The 21,139-nt window shown below is 36.6% G+C and overlaps 1 protein-coding gene across 16 annotated transcripts in view; it reads left to right on the top strand.

Moving 5' to 3' along the window:
- Positions 1-20,130, top strand: part of LOC132921751 (homeotic protein antennapedia-like) — a 158,377-nt gene extending 138,247 nt beyond the window's left edge. For 14 of the 16 annotated variants that reach the window (XM_060984932.1, XM_060984928.1, XM_060984933.1 and 11 more), the window contains 3 exons: positions 1,986-3,388; positions 6,555-6,566; positions 16,704-20,130. In XM_060984932.1, the coding sequence (XP_060840915.1) occupies positions 2,479-3,388; positions 6,555-6,566; positions 16,704-16,954 (1,173 nt within the window). In that variant the 5' untranslated portion in view covers positions 1,986-2,478 and the 3' untranslated portion in view covers positions 16,955-20,130. Of the gene's footprint in view, positions 1-291; positions 470-1,985; positions 3,389-6,554; positions 6,567-16,703 lie in introns of those variants that run through there. The other 2 variants (XM_060984942.1, XM_060984944.1) reach the window with 2 other exon arrangements.
- Positions 20,131-21,139: the final 1,009 nt, after the last annotated feature.

Below are 21,139 nucleotides of genomic sequence, written 5' to 3'. Positions count from 1 at the left end.
TATTTTCACCATATGTTCGTGCGTTGTGGCGTTTACTGAAATATATACAATATTATATAATTGTTAGGAATAGGCACACAGGACGTCCCGTGTATATTATATATACACGTGTTTATGAGGAAATAACGAACCGCTAATCATATCCGAACGACTAGTATAATGTGCCGAAACCGACCCTGTCCGCCATTATAGTCGTGTTTGCTTTTTCTAGGTAAAAACAAACAAAAAAAATTTTTAGTTTTCGATGTCCCGACGACTCGGGATGGTGTCGTGCCACGTTTTCGTGACGAGTGCCGTCCAGTAATTTCGCGACAGACGCCATCGAATTCGATAAAACGTGATTTTATGAACATTGTCGTACGCTTTCGGATTGTTAAAAAAATTTTCCGACGTCGTTGTCGTCGTCGATTGCTGATCTGCACAATATTCTACTATTGGACATCTCCTGCAGTGGCGTTCGCATAGCATAGTAATTATTGTTTTAATATTTGCATGTCAAATCGATATTGAGTTTGAGTTTAAAATCCCTACGACTATATGTCAATATTTCTATCATATTATATCGATTAAAACCGATTAACCGTATAATTATATTTTAATCGTAAGTTGCGTGCCGTCCTTATATTATATGCAAATACCACAGCTGCCCAATCTGCGGGAATTGATTTTTCCTGGAACTTTTGACCTGTATATAAGTATATAGATATATGATTTTTAATCCGTTCACAGTTATGACGTTCAAAGATCAGCCGAATTACACGTTCGTATCACATATTATATTTGGTATACGATCTGCATTGTTAATTGTTATTATATCTTTTTAAACGTGATGTAATCGCGGATTCAGACAGCCAATTTTTTTTGCATATTTAGCGATCAACGCCCTTTATTACGACACTTATATATATATATATATATAATTATATTTTATTGAAATTCGTATTTTTTTGTCGACTGTTGTATTTACTCTCGTACGGTACGATAACGAGCGTGGTTTGTGTACTCTGCCGTGATAATATAAATAACATGGCCATTACGGGTCGTATTAATTGTGCTGTTGTGGATAAAGATTGCATTAGACGTAGACTGCGTACACAATGTATTAATGACTATCACTTAAAAACACGATAATTGTATAGATAAAAAAAAACAATAATACAATCGCGTGGCATCAAAAGCATATATATTTGTGTACCTAAATACTTAAATAAAGTATTTAACTAAAATTTTTGAGTATACTATGCGACGTAGGTATGATATATAGTGTCGGATTGTATGGCAAATCTCAAGTCATTCGTGAATGACCGACTTGATAAGTGCATAATAATATGAGGGGCAGGGGCCCTATTTAATGCGATAAAGGGGGCTAATATTTTTATGCACATCAATGGATCATCTGATTGGTACGCGTTGACGAAACGGCAACTTGTCGTCGAGCGTGAAATATGCAATTTATTCGCGTGCAAAGTGTATGCAGCCGGCGTGGGACAGCTGCTCGAGCCATTGTCGTCGTCGCACCACGTATACTACGCACAGTGTAAAACATAATAATGCCTAACGCAATCCGTATAGGTACGCGCTTTATACTTTATGTAGCATATGGACCGGTGTTCGGTGTGGGGGGTGGGTGCCGCACGAGCCTATTGTGACCCCGCGATGGACGTATTTGTCATCTATTGACGCAGCTCGACGTCCCGCGGCCGTTGCGGTGGAGTGCGGAAATTCGCAAAACAAATATGCGCACAAAGGCATGTATGATATATATATATATATATATATACATAGTATACTCATACATGTGTATACTTAGGTGAAAACTGGTGGGGGCAACCCGTTCCGGATTTTTGGGGGGGAGGAAGGAAAGAGAATTTCGCGTTGAATGGCTGTCCGAAATCCGGCGTGTAACTACACAATAATATATTATATGTTCCTCACACGTACGCGAACTATCGATTGACCTGTGCGCATTTGATTTTGTGTTCTAGGGGCGGATTTCGCGTGCCCGACCAAGTGATTGCGACGACCGTCACCAGCACCAGCAAAAGCAGAATATCCAACGCCATCAGCAGCTGCAGAACCGTCAACCGTACAGGTACCGGAAAAACCGCGACCGCGGTTGGATCAGCGAGTGCGATACAGCAGTCAGCAGCGAATCGGTCACCAACCACCGGACGACACGTCCACCGTTGACCGTAGAACGGTTGCTCGTCGACGACCACCGTTGCTACCAACGATACCATCGTCACCACTGTCGATATCCGCACCATCAACAGGACCGCTACCAGACTGACGGCGACGATGACGGCGTGCCGCGACGTTGCACTTGTCGGTGGCCACTAGAAGCCACGCCACACGGCAGTCCAGCGGTACACCGCACAGGTGTGTAATTACGGTACATCGAACACCACACATTTTCGCGACCGCGGTCCAGTGTCAGCGGCCGGCAAAGTGGAGGGCAATTGCGGCGACTTGTTGAACATGAGCTCGTACTTTGCCAACTCGTACATGCCGTCCGACATGCGGAACGGCGGAGGCGGCGGCAGCGGGGGAGGCCTCGTCGGAGGCAGCAGCGGCGGAGGCGGCGTGCTCGGCGGCGTCGGCGGAATCGTCGGCGGCGGCGGTGGCGGTGGCGGTGGTGTGGTCATGGACCACCACCACCACGGTCAGCAGCACTACGTGGACAACGCGCCGTGCGACCCGACCGCCCGGCAGGGCATACCACCGCACCACTACGTCGGGCCCACCGTCGGCGGACAGCCGCCCCAGGGCATGCCGTACCCACGGTTCCCGCCCTACGACCGGATGGAAATCCGGCAAGCGGCCGCGGCGGCCGGCTACTACAACAACCACCACCAGTCGTCCATGGACGGCTACAGCAGGCCCGAGTCACCCATCGGCGGTGGCCTGGTCGGCGGCGGCGGAGGCGGTGGCGGCGGCATGGGACAGATGACCATGAACGGCCACACGCCCGTCGTGTACGCCACGTGCAAGCTCCAGGCCTCGGTGGCCAACGGTCTCGTCGAGCCGGGAAGCCCCACCGACATGGTCGACATGACCAACCACCACCAGCAGCAGCAGATGACAGCCGCCGGTCACCACCATCACCAGCAGCAGCAGCAGCACCATCATTCGGCGCCGCCGCCACAGTCGCATCATCAACAGCAGCAGCAGCAACAGCAGGCGTACTTCAGCAATCTGAGTCCGCACCACCACCAACAGCAACAGCAGCAGTCCGTCGTCCCACCGGCGCCCGGACACCACAACCAGGTCGTGGTCAACCCGCACCAGCAGACACCACCGCTGCAGACGCCCACCGCTCAGAATCAACAGGCGGTCAACAACAACTCGTTGCCGAGTCCACTGTACCCGTGGATGCGAAGCCAATTCGGTAAGTACGAGCGAGGCGCTCAATATTTTTTTTATTCAATTTTATTACCTCTTCAGCTAGCTATATTATCATAAAAATTACAAACTTACTCCCCCCCACCCCTTAGGCAAGTTCTACCACATAGGTCCTATTTTCGACATATCGTTTCCCGTTATTACGACCCGTTATTATCTCACCGTTGACCGCCACGTTGAAGCACAACGATAACTCAACTCGACGGACAATGACACAACTGCAGCAGGTACTTATTTCTAGCCGTTTTTCCGAGTGCATATTAACACCACTAACTCACACGATATACTGTTGTTATACGTTTATTTTGAATACAACACATTACAATATCTAAAAAAACATTATGACAATCCTCACTTAGACTTGAACCGTTTTGTAGAATTTGCCTGTTTCTAATATCTTGCGCTATCATATAATATCAGTATAGTTGTTTTTTTTTTTGTTTTTTTTTGTTTTTGATTTTTTTTTAACCGTCAAAAATCGGTAGTTTTTATTTTTAGTTTGGCATGCATTTTGTATCGCCACAATATTAAATAATACATAATTATAACAAAACCGTGACGTTTTACGTGTAGGCAGCGTTCCTTGTACCGAATTTCGTTAGCGTGTTTTTAGAAACACGCACGGTGACGTTGTAGATATGCACTCGCAGGTTTCCCATCGTTTGCGTGGTATAGTATAGTATAGTGACCATCGTCACCGGGGGTCTTCGCCCAGGTGTAATCTTTTTTGTCGGCTTGTCTCCCGCATAAATCATATTTGAAAAAAAATTACGACGTCCGATCTCGACCACAATGGGCATTCGTTACGTATTGACGTAACATTTTTTTTTATCCGATCCTCTTTACATCTTTATATCATAAAGTGCCGCTGAATCACTATAGGTCGCATATCGTACACGTAGGTGTGTAAACCTGTGTATCGGTCTTATATATATATATATATATATATACACACATTGAAATCAATCTAATCAATTTATCTTGCGACGCACTGGCCACTTTGCGGGCAGTCTCATTTTTATTCGATCGCCACCGCCTCCGTATGATATTTTTACTCGAAAGTCGTTTATTACAATACTTTATTATTTCGTGTTCTTTTTAAATTTGTTGGTTACAGTACAGTGTATATAGAGTACACATTTTTTCGATTTCTGAGAAATACTGTCTACATGTGGTCGCGACGGCGTTCCAATGGACAAAATATGTTTTGTCGGGAGATTGTTTCTGATATTATAGCATATTCAAAACTATTTTTATTATGTTTACTTTCGCATATTATTACGTAAAATATCTGTGCAATACACGACATCTACGACTTCGAATATGTCTTATATCTATATATTTATTTAGCGACATTATATAATGATCTGTACGTATGTACTCATATTGTCTTGGAACATAATATCGATATTCGTCGTATATCTTATACAAAACCAATGGATTTTTTCAGAGAAATTTTCCGTCCTAGAAATCTCTGTAGCGGGTGGTTAAGTTAAGAAGGGTGGTGGTCGGATTTTTTCGTTGTACCAGATTTTTTTTCACTCTCTTCCTGTTGGTAATGTCGCGCAGTAGGTCCGATTAATGTACCGTGAAATATATTGCTTCCCCGCGACGGTCGTCGCCGCCGGTAAGCGGACGCGCGCCCGCGCCCAGCAGTCGCACACACGAAAAACCATTGGGGGTGACCCGTTGATGCGTATAGAGAAGGCGAACGAAAAGCCGAAAGGAGCCAACGATCCGGAATTCCTTTTCTCGGCCGATGAAAAAACGCACTGCACCTCCACCGGACGCACGTACATAGTTATATTTATATATACCCAACGCAGCAGTGAAGTTTGTCATCCAGACTGACTAGGAGGTGGGTCAAGACACCAAATTACAGTACATATTTTCTCGAAACGTAACCTAGTTCGCGTAAATTTGAGCAGACCGTTTGCGCATGGTAAACATGCCATTGAAAATTGTTTGTAGATAATCAATGATTATTAATCATTAAAATAAATCTGTTTCTTATTTATTTATTAGCTAAACAACTAATAATATAAATTAAATTGACGAAACCAATATGAAATATTAAATTATAATAACGATTAAAACAAAATTATAGTTAGATAATAATCTATATTTACTTTTAATTGATATATAGTTGGATCCTGTATACATTTTTTTATACATGCGGACGGTTCATTATATTTTTCAATATTTATAGTATAAAAACGATGCATTAATATTTTCACGTAAAACTTTCAAAATTTCTGCAAACGTATGGTGTGACCGTGATAACTGCTGGTGTACATGTTATATATATTACAGTGTGACGGCGCGTACAATCATAAATTACGGCTCAACAAGTGGCTGTTTTTCCTCTTCCCTCTACTACTGCCATCCCCGCGTGTAAACACAAGTCTTCCACTCACCCCTGAACCAATTTAAAAGTGCGCGTTTATTGTTATCATCATCATGATTACACCATAATACCTCTTCATCTACTCTTCTCCTGCACCATAATCTTCGAGTTGAAAACCATACACCTATTATACATATAAGGACATACTACATTTCCCCTTATTTTGGGTTTTAGTCGTCTACGGCTCTACGCTATTTTCGTGTAAGGTTATTGATTCGTTACAGTCGTTTCATTGGAGATAATAAGATCAGTCGTGATGATTTCGAGTTTTGATGTTTAAGTTCGAAAGCGTATGTTGAAAACTGTGAAATGTCGCAACGACGCCATCGCCCCCGCTATTCCTATATTATACTATATTGGTCTCAATTGATCTCCTTCTCTACTGTAATGCTCCATCATACTACACATTTTTGTTTAATTACCGAATATTGGAACATAGTCCAAGGGGACAAGTGCTCGTTCGAAACGAATGCATTTTTTGTCCAACGAAATGCCTAAAATTGTTATAATAAACATACACAACGTTATTATTAAACAGTTAATATACTCGTATGTGACATTCAATATGAAACGTGAAAACAACAACTCCCGGTAAACAACACAATTAAACACCATTTACGTATTATGATATATATTCCATTATAATAGCCATTAGCCAGAGATAATGTTTACTACTATCATTATTTATTTTTATCATTTGTTTTCTTTTTTATTTTATTTTACATGATTGCGGTAATTTTTGCAGGTCCAGACTCAGGTACGGATGCATTTGCGGTATTTTGGTAATATTTATACATTTGTAGCAACTACATGGCAATTATTTTTTTATTATTTTACAACTCTTATCTCTATCTATCTTTCTTTTCTATCGTACACATATTTTACACGCTTTATACTCATTATTCTATTTATTTTTTCATCAACTATAATATTTAAAATGCATTAAATGGTTTAAATTATTTGGTCTGTCACATGTTTTAACAGTACACTAAATACTACTTCTTAATTATACCTATAATATTTATATTTATAATCATTAGCATGATTCACTTTTACTTGTTGAATATACACAGAGTAATAACTGCAGTAGTTTAAACTTAAACTTAAGTCACCAAACGTTAATATACACTGAGATTGTACAATATTGTGTATGTATACGCAATATTAAAAGTAAGCGTACTTTAGCCGGTAATAAACGTCATATAATCATTCAAACAATTTTTTATTTTTAATCGTTTATTATTATTATTAATTCCGTTATTTTAAAATTATTTTACTATAAATTAAGTTCAGAAAAATACCTTAAAAACGATACATGATTATTCTTTAAGAGTCATTCTTTTCGTCATGTATTTATTAATATTTTTTTTAACATTATCATTTTACGTGACTAAGAAATACGAGTTTTTTTTTATTTATTAATATATTAATTATAGTAAAATTACCTAACGCCAAAAACAAAAAAATTATACATACATATATATATATATATATATATATATATATAATAATTAATAGGAATTCCAGCCCAGAAATCTTAATCAATGATATTCACTAAAAAATTCGTAACTCACGTTTAATTGTGATTTTTTCAATATCTGAACTTAATATATTATGTAAATTAATAAATTAAAAACATACATTTTAATATAGGAAGATTATAATAAATTATTATTGTTCCACAACAGGTGTCCATAAACTAATTGAAAGTTGTAAATTTAAAAACTTATTATTCTTGAATTTTAAACTTTAATTTTTTTTCTTTAGTTTTGCATGCTTTATTAAATTGGTGAAAGCTTTAATTATATTATACTAAAATTACTATAAAACTCCCAAGGACATACGTGTGTTTTAAATTTTTATCAGGTATCAAGCGTTAACTGATTTATTAATTTTTGAGTGGATTTTAGCGAGTTTCATAATTAGAACTAAGTAGTAAATATTTTACTACTAATAGAAGCCTCGTTATAAATTAGTTCAAGTTAAAGCGCGGCCCGAAATTTTAAAACTCGTAACGCATATTACAAATATTTATAGATTTACAAGATAGATAATTACAATAGATGCAAAACAACGATAATACTATTAAATTAAAATTGCTTACAGTTTATAGTATTTGATACGCAGTTTTTATCAGCTGCGTTATTGTGTCTGTTTTTCTATCGCATACTATTATTATGGATTCGCAATGAGTGACGTATCATATATATTTTAGTTATTTTATCATGACATAATTTAAATTATTTATTGTGGTCTACTAGATATGTGTAGATTTTGTATGAGTTGAAAAATGTAGTATCTATTATGCCTCCCTACCCCAAACAAAAACTACGTTTTGAACAACGTTGCATTGTGACTTCATTTCATTTTTTATTGAATAAATTAATAATGTACATGATATACTATAATCGTTTCAAAACTTAACATTTTCACAGTATAATAAGGGATGAATAATCTCAATCAATAATACAATAATAGTTTAATAATAATTCACAAAAATAGACTAACTTACTACCTTATGCAAATGATCAACTCATACCTTGTATAGATTCGGTTATGTTAGGTATGCGTATATCTGCTGCGCAATAGTGGGCGGTGTTTATAATAACATTTTGAGCGACGGCGTTGTGATTAATCTCTTTAAATTCCTAATTTTTTGTTCCCCATTTATTGTTTCGCTTAGTAAAATACATCAAAAGAAACGCTTGTCGAGCGATTCGTCAAAGTTATGCGGGGCAAAACTTTAAGGTGCGGTACACCACCTCTACCGCGGTCCGGGGGTCACTGCCACTCGTCAGACCAACAAACGTTTTTATAATTTTGTTTTTTTTTTTCTGGCAAACGTAGGTGTACCTATATATAATATAACGTACTCTCTTAATCGTACTAAAAGGCATGCAATTTTTTTTTGACGCAATGCACTGTCTTTTCTTGCGCACGTTTTACATTTTTAAAACGATTACTTCGTTTGCAGCGCACACAAATAATTAGTTTACAAAAAAATATTGACCTGGATATTACAAAAGATTTGATTGCGCACAGTAAATATACCAACTACATATAATAACGGTATAGCGAGGAAACCGTTGTTTTAGTATATTGCAGTAGTCAGTTGTTATAAATACAGTGATTTACTATATTTATATTTAACTGTAATTAAAATATGTGCATTTAATAACTTGCCCAATCAATTTATCGGCTTACGTGTTCTTGTTGAACACTTCTGCAGGTATATTATTATAAGATATTTCGCGTAAACAAGTCAGTGTTTCAACTTTCAATATTAATTTCATATTACACACGGTGCCCGTTTAGACCGATTCGCTCAGCCTCCCGTGAAGACGACGAAGTTCCCACGACTTAACGATAGATATAATACACTAATATAGTAATACGCGCGTCTCTCTTATTGTTATACGTATTATTCCACTACACACTGCTATGTAATTGTAGTATATGTATATGTACACATAATACGAGTCTCACGCGGGTATATCTCGGCTCAGCTGGTGTACAGATTATGATGATGTCGTCATTGTCGTCGTCGTCGTACGTATATAATATTATTATACATACAGCCGACGACGAGGATACGAGAGGAAGACATAGTCTGCATGATCGTGTGCATCGTGATAATATGGCCGACCGGTGACGGAGTGGGGGGTTTGGGCCATAACTCATAAAATATATTATATTATATATATATGCATTTGCAGTGTGTATGTGTGCGCGCGCGTTTATCCCAATCTACAGATCTACAGATTGTGCCGACGTCACGGTCGTCAGAATAACATATGTATATATATATATATATATATATATGACATGGAGCTCAGTGCAGACACTGCAGCGACAAACCCGAAAGAACGCGGTCCTCGTGATTTCTCTCGTGGTATAAAAAATATTATGTAAATCTATAATAATCCAATACAATATATACGTATACGCGTGTATATATTATGCTGTGCATGCATACGGTAGGAATTTTATATTATAATATTATGTATTCACTCCATCGATCACGTAACGCAAAATCCCAACGTCAAACTTTAGATACTGTTTTATAGGTGCAATTTGAACATATAAACATTTATTACAATTATAATATATCCATAATACATAGGTCGACGATTATCATCCACTATTCCTTCACCAATAAGTTTTCCAAAGCCATTAACCTGCAGAATTTCTACAGAAGAATCAATTTTTGTTTTCTATTTTCGCTTTCAAAAGATTTTCAATCTCCATTCCAAAATATCAATTCCAAAATATTTTTAGGCCATCGGATATGGCTACAAGTATAGTCTCGATGTGTCTTATTAATAAGCACACGCTGAAGTATACACTCAAGACTACGTGAACCGCACAGCCTTATCCCGATAGACAAGTCGAAAAACTAATCGAAATTCGATGTATATGTTGTACACTTTACCTACCTACGTGTCCTACACATAGAAAAACAATGCTTATATATATATACACACACTATGCCTGCAAGGGGAAATAAGTGCTAATAATAGAGTGTTACACAAAACTTATCTAATTTTAACCACACGTTTGAACTTTTTCGGTGCTGGGGTAGTGTCCGTGCCGGAGCTCCTTTTCAAAATGGTCGGTGGCGGGGTCTGCGGTGATGTCGGCGGCGGCGGCGCTGCACAGTGTGTCGGACACGACGTGACGGTGGCACGGTGTATTGGTTGACGGACGGGCTGCGGGGGGAACAATCCGTCATTTTGGGTTTGCCGCCATGAGGGTGGTTGGCGTCGGCGGCGGGTTCTTCGAGTTAATTAACTTTGTGCGCTCTCCGCGACCGAAACGCCGCCCGTAAACGTGTATATGCAATACGCGCGTCGTAATTAATATTTGCCTCGGTTCTCCGACAGACGGACTATACGCGCCGCCGGGTACACGCGAACAATCTTTTACCGAATTAAAACCACACGCAACACTGCAGTCTAAAAATACGAAACGTTTTTTTTTTTTCCCACCCGTACCTACTTTATTTTGTCTCATGATACACACACACACATCGCAAAGGATTTACTATACATATTATATAGGATAATAATTAAAATGACAATATTATAAAAGTCTCTGGGGTCAACGCATGGTAATGGTAACTGGAATAAAAGTTGTATAGGTGTGATCTTTATACTACACCTATAGTCAATTATAATGTATATTTTGCTGATTTTCGTTAAAACTTGAAGATTTATTCGACGACCATAACTTCTTTAAACATATGTGGTCTTTAACTATTTTTAAATTAATATATACGTGCTAGCATGTACCCATCATATATTTTCATATAAAGTATCTTTATAGAATTTTCGTAATTTACTCGTTATATAGATCAAAATTTACTTGAACCATACCATTATTCTGTTCTTAAAGTTGTTGATTAAATTTTTTTAAATATTTTATTTTCTCTGTAAAATTATACAAATATATACCTACACAAATGCATATAGGATCAAATGCTGTGGCAGAAATAGATCAGAAAGCAAGAAAAATTACATCCTATGTCGTTATAACTTATAAGATATTATATATAGATATTATTACGTATCCCGTCGATCTCTCGCGCATGTACTCGTATAATATGTAGGTACATTTCCAACGATGATACGATTTTTTCTATATTTTTCTCTTTGTGCGCATCTCACGCGATACCGCCTGAAACTTTGTGTCCAGATTTACTACTCCCTCGGGGCCGTGCCAGCGTTTTTTCCGGTTCGCCATAAATTTTCTCTAGTTTCCTTTAAACGATCTCTCCTTATAGCTAACCGACCCGTGTTTAGAGAGACGATGGATAGCGCCGTGTTAGCTGTAGGTTATGTATAAAAACCTATGCGACAATCTTTCGTGCTGATTTCTTTTATCCACTTACTTAAAATGTTGCGTTTTCGCGGTTTGATGTATCATTTTAGGTTAAAATGAGGACGCGCAAAAGTCATCTTAACATAATACAATATTTATAACGCATGGTTATATTATCAACATTTTAAAAAATTTTGGTTTTGACATTTTAATCGCGCATTTTTAACTACAGTTATGCGCGTGTATAATAATAGTAATAATAATAATAATAATAATAATAGCCGTCCCGCCCGCTGCACTCTTCGCAGCCATTATTATGAACTCGTAAACTACGCCCGTAATATAATTAATCGTTTAAATGAATTTATAACGCCGCTGCAGTTAATAAAGGTTTAAGCAGAGGATTACGCGCGTGTAATGCCAAGTCTCGAAGATTCGGGTTTACAAACAAATAGTTTTATGTCAGTTAAAACGGTTTTCATTGAAACCGATTAACATATTTTACTCGAGTCGTTTAACACGCGTATACATAATATATAGTGAAATATTATACACATTTTCGTGACCGTGAGAATATTAATGTGAATATAATATATCCAAATGCGCGCATAATGGCTATTTAATTCTAGATTCAAATAGTAGCTAAAGATAGTGTACTTAAATGATTGTTAAAAATATTACGTATTATGTACTATATATATATATATATATAACATACTTACGGGTATCGGATATCCTAAAAATATAATATACACAACTTTTTAATTAAATTCAATTTTAGTGTCATTATGTTATTACTTATTAGTTATTATAGCGATAAAATATTATTTATTGCTGAGATTATTGCGCGCTGTTTTTTTTTTTTATCGTATTTTATACAGTACAAACTGAAACCTAACGAAACAAGAATGGATAAATACGTATGAAGTGAACGATATCAACTTAAAATTTACACTAACATCATATTATCTATATCATATGTAATTCTTGGTAACTTGTAACTACATTATATATAAATATCGTTCTAAAAGTACCATTGAGGATGTTTTTATGTCGTCTTAACTCCTGCGCTATGACATTTTATAACCAATTTAAAAACTTTGCATTGTATATAAACGCAATAGGTATAGTAAATAGAATGGATCAGAACGCCGAGTGATTAATCACAGAAATTTCGTCGTCGCTAACGAACGTTGTCTAACACACGCCATCGTTATTATTACAGTTCTTGCCGTCATAATAATAATAATGTATTCGAGATGTTAAATAAAACTTTGTTAATTTCGAATATTGTTTCACGAAAAACATGCCTTTATAAACGTATTGCGATTTTGGGGCCAATATATTTTCTAATTTCCTAAGTGCTACACGCGAGTACGGTATTGCCGTTAGGAGTTCACATTGAGGGGGGGGGCGAAAAATTACAAATTACTCTCGGTACGTCTGTCATGTACATAATATTATATATGCCTTTAAAGCCGTCTCTCTTTTTTCTCTCTCCCTCTCTTTTTCACTGACTATATCTATTCCTACCACCACCCCGTTACTCTATTACTCACTCCCCGGAGGAGGTCGCCGCTTTATTTCATTTGACACACACACACATGGTGGTTGCCGCCGTCGTGAGCCTTTTACGTTTTCGTTAAATCTCTCCCTCTATATATATATATATATATATATTATTTTTACTACGGCTTTCCTTCCTTCATTCACTGCTCTCTCATTCTCCCTCTCTCTCACTCTCTCTTACTCCATCGGCGGTTAGTCTATGTTTTTTTTTTTTTTATATATATAATACGGTTTGGATGCTTACTCACGCGAGCGGCGGCGACCGGTCCCCGGTGGGAACACGCGGCCGCCGCCGAACCGCGCGCGCTGCCCCGGAGGCTGAACGAAACGGGGCCTGCCCGCCGCCGCCATAAATCTTCGTCACTTTTGACGCGCAACGTCTCTCCTCTCTCTACCCCACCTTACCGCCGTCTCTCTTCCTGTGCAGCCCACCCCCCGGTCCGCCAGCAGTGTCGCCCATCAGACCTTCCACTGTTCCGCCTGGTCCCATTCCCGGCGGTGACCCCACGACTTTCTTGTTTTCGGCACACACACTTACACATAAACACACACACATGCTCGCATCCAAGGACTACAGGTCCCTACGTGTGTGTATAGCCGACGGCTGCACGAAAACGTCTAGCCCGTCCAAATAATCTTTTTTATAATACGGTGCAATATCATGTTCTCCCTCACTTTGCACCCCACCGTAGTTCTCCTTTTGGATCTAAGTCTATCCCCCGTTTTAAGTCTGACAGCGGCAGAGTCGGAAGGTACTCTACTCGTGTGTGTGCATTGTATATAAATATATGTATACATATATACACGTGCGGGTGGGCGCGCTATTAATACGTGTCCTCTTGACGCGCTGCTGCTCACGACGAAATCCTTATATATACATACATATATACTCACTCACACACGCTTGTATATACGTCGCGAGTATTGTATAGAGGTATAATGTATCATTATGTACTGCAATGGCGTCACGCGTACGCGTGTGTGTATGGGATTATATACGAGTATACTTAAGTCCGCGCGATCAGTCTGTGCGTGCACACGGTTCAACGGACTTCCGCGCTTAATACCTAATGCATGTATAACGTTATTACGAAACCGGAAACAGAACGAATAAACGACGAGTCGCACATTATTAGACTCGTATATACTATATTCAAGACCAACTCGTCGAACTTAGCTTTATGCGCTGCACCCCTCCCGCCTGCAATTCATTCAACGGGTCTACGAGTACCGTAGATATATCTATTATACCTAAGCGTTCTGGTCTGCACATTCTATAGTTTTTAAATCCAATAATACAGGCTATCATTTGACCATAATAACAACACGAATCTTGTTCTATGTTTTATGTATAGATAATTCAAAATACTAGATTATGACAGTAGACATTTGACAGAAGTACTGCTAAGTCCCGTTTAGTCAATTCGTTTTATATCATTGCGCGTAATTGGTTAGTTTTTTTTATGAAATACGTATATATATTTCTTCTTTTTTCTGTTTTTTAATACTTATTACGTATATTTTTTGAATTCAAATGACAAAAAATAAGAGATGGCTCGATAACCGATTTTAACGTTTCCGTTTTTTGAATTATAATATAAATACTATACAATATGTAGTATGTTTGTACCTATAGTAACAAACTAGAAATACCCTCCTCGATGTCGGATACACGTACACTATATATAAGTATATATAATACAACACAACAATGCTCAGTGTTACGCACGCTACAAAGAAAAAGCGATTAATTAAAAACGTTTTCATTGGTTGCGCGGTGTGCACAACCGTCGACATTATTCCCCCTAGCGGCCGCCGGGTCCTATACACACACACACACACACACATAATATATATATATTATACACACAAACATCATATATATATCGTAACGACTTTGGTTGATCGGTCTCGGCTGCAGTGGCCGTAAATGCGTCTTCACGGCGATTTCCTTCCCCCACATCAAAAACTCGTTAAGGTCTTTGTTGGGCGCGCGAAAAGAAAGTCTCAATAAAAGTTTTTTTTTCGTTGAAATTTTCACGAGGTTAATCGATCCCTCCGCCGCCGCCGCCGCCGCCGAAACTAGTACCTACCTATATAATAATAATCGAATGGCTTATTATATTACTGCGGCCGGACCTAATCGTCCATTGTAGTCGTCTATAATATCTTATACCATATATAGGCGCTGATGTGTATGTAGGTTAGTCGTGCGCATATTTGTATATGTCCACGCGCCTTTCTCCGTCTGTATTATAATGTGCGCTTATTTTAATGGCGAAAAAGGGTTAAAACGCGAGAAAAACGTTCGATTCGCTTGAACAACGCTGCTGCTGCTACTGCTACCGCCGCCGACAAAAAACTAGCCGTTTGCTATTCATATATTATAATGCCATGCTTTTAAAATAATACGAATTGTCATAACTCATAATTATTATTGAAATGTGTATTATGCTATTTTCATATACCTACCTGCGGCAGTAGAGATCCCATCGGGACACCCGCGTTGGAATAACACATGCACACATATTTATATATATTATGCAGTGGGAGTGCTTTGTTATATACTTCGCATGGTTTTAATTAAATAGAAAAATTACGATTTACTATACTTTTTGTTGCACGTTGCATATCATACCTAAACCTATGTGTGTACTATTATATTATTAGAGCTGTGCGTTTAATACATTTAGAAAATATTTACGCTCGAAATATCATTGGATATTTTTCTTACGTAAAATTTAAAATTTTTAATGATTATTCTTATTATAAAGACATTTTTGAATAAACCTTTGTTTTTATGTGTAAATAATAATACGAGAAATTCAATTTTTATAAGCAAATAACATGTAGGTAATTGTTGTCAAATTTGTTGATATTAGCTGTAATATTATTATGAAATGTTAAAATAAGAAAAATATGCATAAAAAGTATAATTTAAAATTTGTGTGTAGAAATAATTTTAAAACAAAATTATGACCGAACTTAAACAAAAAATATGCAAATGTATCAAATTCACAGCCCTGGTTATTATTTTAATGATCTCACCCGCGTATAGGTATGACAATATTGTGCGGTATCTATACTTGCTCTGTTGGATTAAGTTGGGTTTTATCAAGCGGTTAACCGCATTCTGCAGAAAAAAAATAAATACTTAAATAATCGTATACCAACGATATCGATTATATTTTCATAGAGGCAATATTATTACTGTTTAGTCTATTAAACTCGTCAAAAATTGTGGTTTTGATAATTTCCCGTGTGATTCTTCTTTATATTCAGCAACAGAGTAATGTTCTTTCGCGGGTGTGGTCATCGTATATACAGAGATATTACATACGATATAATATTATACTTATAGGCGGGCGTTACCCTGTCCCCGCGATCTGCCGAGAACCATCTCATCATATACGCATATAGATTTTATTATACTCGCTATCCTGTTAGCGCGGAATCAGAGGCCGTCAGAATTATCGTTGTTGTCATTGTAAACGTTATGTTTCAGAGCGGAAACGCGGCCGGCAAACGTACACCAGGTACCAGACGCTGGAACTGGAAAAGGAGTTCCATTTCAACCGGTATCTGACCCGGAGGCGGAGGATCGAGATCGCGCACGCGCTGTGCCTGACAGAGCGGCAGATAAAGATATGGTTCCAGAACAGGAGGATGAAGTGGAAAAAAGAGAACAAGACCAAGGGCGGCGACGGACAGGGCGGTGACGGTAGTGATATCACGCCGCAGACATCGCCGCAGTGATAACGCCGCGACTTCTCGTCATTATTAATATTATTATTATTATTATTATTAATATTATTATTATTGTTGTTACTGTTGTACTTGTACGCGCGTGTGTGTAGAGGTGAAAAGGCCCATAGTTTTCCGAGTGCCGTACGCGTGTGTGCGTGTTGCAAAGTGTCTTTTGGGCGCGCGCACTTTCGATTGTGCGTGTTTGTGTTAGCGTTTGAGTGTGAGTAAGTACGCGCGCGCCCGGTCCATGGTCGCCCTGGCGAGATGCAGGACGATTATGGATTTTGACATCTATCGTATAAACTTTAAAAATTAATTCCAAATGATAATAATAATAATTATATACTATCGCTCTGTATAGACATTAGTATTTATTATAATATTGGTCATCATCATATTACAATATGTTGTTACTGCGATTACAGAGCGGGGTTTAGGTGGTAAACAATAATATTTTTTTAAACAATAATCTTCTTATTGCATATTGAAAGAATAAAACATAATAACACACAACAAAATGTTAATATTTCGTTCTGGGTATATTATCTATATACGCATAAAACGTATCTTAAATAATTTTTTCATTTTTTGAAAATAGGAAAACGTCTTTTTATCAATTTTTATCATACCGACGGCAATACTATAATATATAATTACGTGTAAAATTTTCCCTCGCTTAGGAAACTTATTCTAAGATTGTGTCTAAGTCATTATGTCGTAGGTTTTTTTTTAGTTCTCGTTTAAGTTTTATTTAGTTCTAAGCAAACAAATAATAACGATAGCAATGATGACGTAATAATTTTTTTTTTCAAATATCCAAAGAAAAATGACATAATGCTCGCTGGTTTACCAAGAAGTAGTTATTCACGCGTGTACCCACACACACACACACACATACAAATATAAATATATACGATATGGATATTAAAATTACAATAAAATTACACTAAGTAATATATTATATCGTAATCATTTTTTAAGATATTTTGTTACGAGCGTATCGTTGCAGTCGATGATATGCGCTCGGGATCTCAAAACCAGCTCAAACAACACGTTCTCGATAATAATAATGTGTATCTAACATATTTGCTTTATCTTAACATACGTGTTGTACACAATACATAATATATATATATATCTAGACATATTGTGTATCATATTAAGTTGTATATAATATGTGTGTTAGTGTTTGTTTGTGTGTGTGTGTGTGTGTGTGATTATGTCTATATATATATCGGTTTAAAATTCCAGGACCAGTTGTTGTTTGTTTGTTTTTATTTTTTATTCAACTTATAGTGCCATTAGGAATTAGACTGGTGCCGCGATTCGCGTCCGATACGGTGAAGGCGGTGTGATCTTATTTTCGCAACCACAGCATTCGTCATAATAACACTGCATGTGTCTTGTGTGTGCACCGCTCTAATTGTTTTTACTGTCGTTGGACTCCGTCGTTAAAACTTTAAATCACTATGCGTATAATAACATATTATTATACATTATTATATAGGTACTTGTTGTTTCGGCCACGACCTTCGGTCAAACGAATACCGTATAACCAACCGCTGCCGCCACCACAGTAAATATTTAAATAATAAATACCTACGATATCGTATACAATATTTGTTTTTTCGTGTATATTGAATAAAACGTGGAATGGGGCTCGGGGAATCGTGCGCGCGATCGGACGCAGAATTGCGGTGAAATAACAATGATAATAAAATTATATATTTATTATATTATTGTAACAATATAAATGCTAACGTACCAAAGGTGGTATTTGCGTATACTTTTGTTTTTGTTTTTTTTTATTTAATTTATTTATTTACGTTTTAATTTTTTTTTTTGTGTGTAAGAGAGAATATATAATAAGAGGAAAAATAACGCGTGACTCAAGTACATGCATGTATATTAAGTAATTATATATAAATTATTTAAATGTGTACATATAATATATATATTATAAAATATGTTTAGACTTTGTATATTGTAATAAGGTAAAAAAAAAAAAAAAAATGTTTATATATTAATTAGAGATCGGTCCATGCCACTACTTGTTTACTTGTTTTCTCACACAAACTATATATATATATATTTTTTTTTTCGACTACACAATAATACTATTTAATTACTATCGTTGTGTTTAAGAAAATCCGCAAACTCATTTTTGAAAAAAATGAAAAAATTGAATGTGCAATTTCATCGGCTCCGCGAATCAGCTGTTTCCGTATACATAGGTACGCAGAAAATCGATTATGATTGTTATTATTATAATGCATGCGTGTTATGCTCACGCATAAGCGGAAATTATTGATTATCAGCCCGTTTCATTAATTATAATTATTAAATGCAAACTATTTTATTTCTCTTGTATATACATCATAGGTATTCCTTCTATATGAATATATTATACAAAATATATATAAAAACATTTATAGGAAAAGTGTTTTTCAAAATTGAAAATCGTTACGATTTATTTGACACTATTTCTACGTAATATTGTACAGTTCAGAGAGATTTTATTTATATATATAAAAAACAATAATATTAATATTATATACAATTTTATTATATTATATAGAAAAAAAGCGTGCGTGTGCTGGTAGATTCTTCATTTTATTAACCATTTTGTTTTTTCGTTTTTAATTTTATCATTATTATTATTATTATTTTTGTAAAAAGAATTTTTGTATAAAAAAATTTATTTATTCTGCAAAGCCTGGCAAGGATTACCTCTAATTTATTTTTACATGCTAGGTAAAACAGTGTAAAAATGAAAAACGACATATATACGTAATTAATAAGTCTTGTTTATTTTTTTGAGTCGTGATAAATAACATTAATGTTGAGTACTTATATTGTAATACCAAAAAAGAAAAAATAACAAAATTTTAAAAATCAACGTTGACACATTTTTTAATTTATCGACATTATTTAATTAATATTTTTAATATTTTTTCCGATTAAAAAATATATATATATATTATTATGTAATAAACGGTCAGTACAATGAATATTAAGATAACTGAGTGTTGTTATGCAGCATTCACGATAAGTTCCTCCTAAAATATTAGAATTAGTGTTCGTTACATTTTTAGATTAATTAAGTAGAATTTTATGTTAATTAATTAAAAAAAAAAATGAACGTTTTTTTTTTAATAAACAAAATCATGAAAAAAACAAACAAATCTTTATACGCTATATTTGTACATAATTGTCTTATTTTATGTATACGTGTTTTACCTATAATATGTGTATTGCAATACACTCATACTACGCGCACACGATTATAATATGATCTAAGCATGACGCATATATAATATATTATTATTATAATTATCACTCAAATTGCGATGGTAATATTATGCATATTGGTAGGTACTGCAGTATCGTGTGACACTTTCGACAGGCCAGTGGCCGATTCGATCTTGTCGAAATTCTATATTTATAATATCATCATCGGTCTAGCAATATCTGCTCTTGACAAAAAAAAAATAATAATATAACACAATAATAATATTAATAATGCGTAATGCGCTACGTGTGTATGTGTGAGTGATCGCGGCTTTGGTATACGGCCAAACGATCGCAGTGGTAGGTATATAATTTTATAATGTATACGCACTAGCTGCAGCCGAACGCCGGAACGCGTACTTAATTAAAAACAAACCTCGGCAGGCCGCGACGAAAAATCGTGTCTACGAAAACTAAGACGAGAGAAGAAAAAACGTCGCACACGATTATTGTGTTCATGTAGTAGTAGTTGTTGATAATAAAGGGAAACTATTCGTCTGTTTGCGTGCACGTATACGTATATAATATATACCCAGTGAAAAAAAACGACGTGTACGTGTTAATATATTATAATGAGACGGGACGTGGAGATTTATTTGTGTCAGTCCTCCCCGCATCCCCTAACCGCCCACACATTCCCCCTGACCCTGCACTCGAAGCTCTTTTCACCAGGTCACCTTCCCACGGATTCACGGAGACACGATTCCGAAAACGCGTAGGTTTGAAAACGAGATAACACGGTAACACGTTACCTATAATATTACAGCATAATATTATGATATCACGTATAATATCGCGACAGTGCGCCGGATAAATCGATCGATCTCTTGTGCAAACGGGTCGCGTCACAAAAATCGCTTAACTTCGTCGTGCGGATCACCGGGAATAAAGTGTATATTTTTC

This window comes from Rhopalosiphum padi, chromosome 2 (genome assembly GCF_020882245.1).
Source record: "Rhopalosiphum padi isolate XX-2018 chromosome 2, ASM2088224v1, whole genome shotgun sequence".
NCBI classification, from domain to species: Eukaryota; Metazoa; Arthropoda; class Insecta; order Hemiptera; family Aphididae; genus Rhopalosiphum; species Rhopalosiphum padi.
The sequence above is the reverse complement of the archived record's forward strand: the minus strand, read 5'-3'. Positions and strand labels throughout refer to the sequence as shown.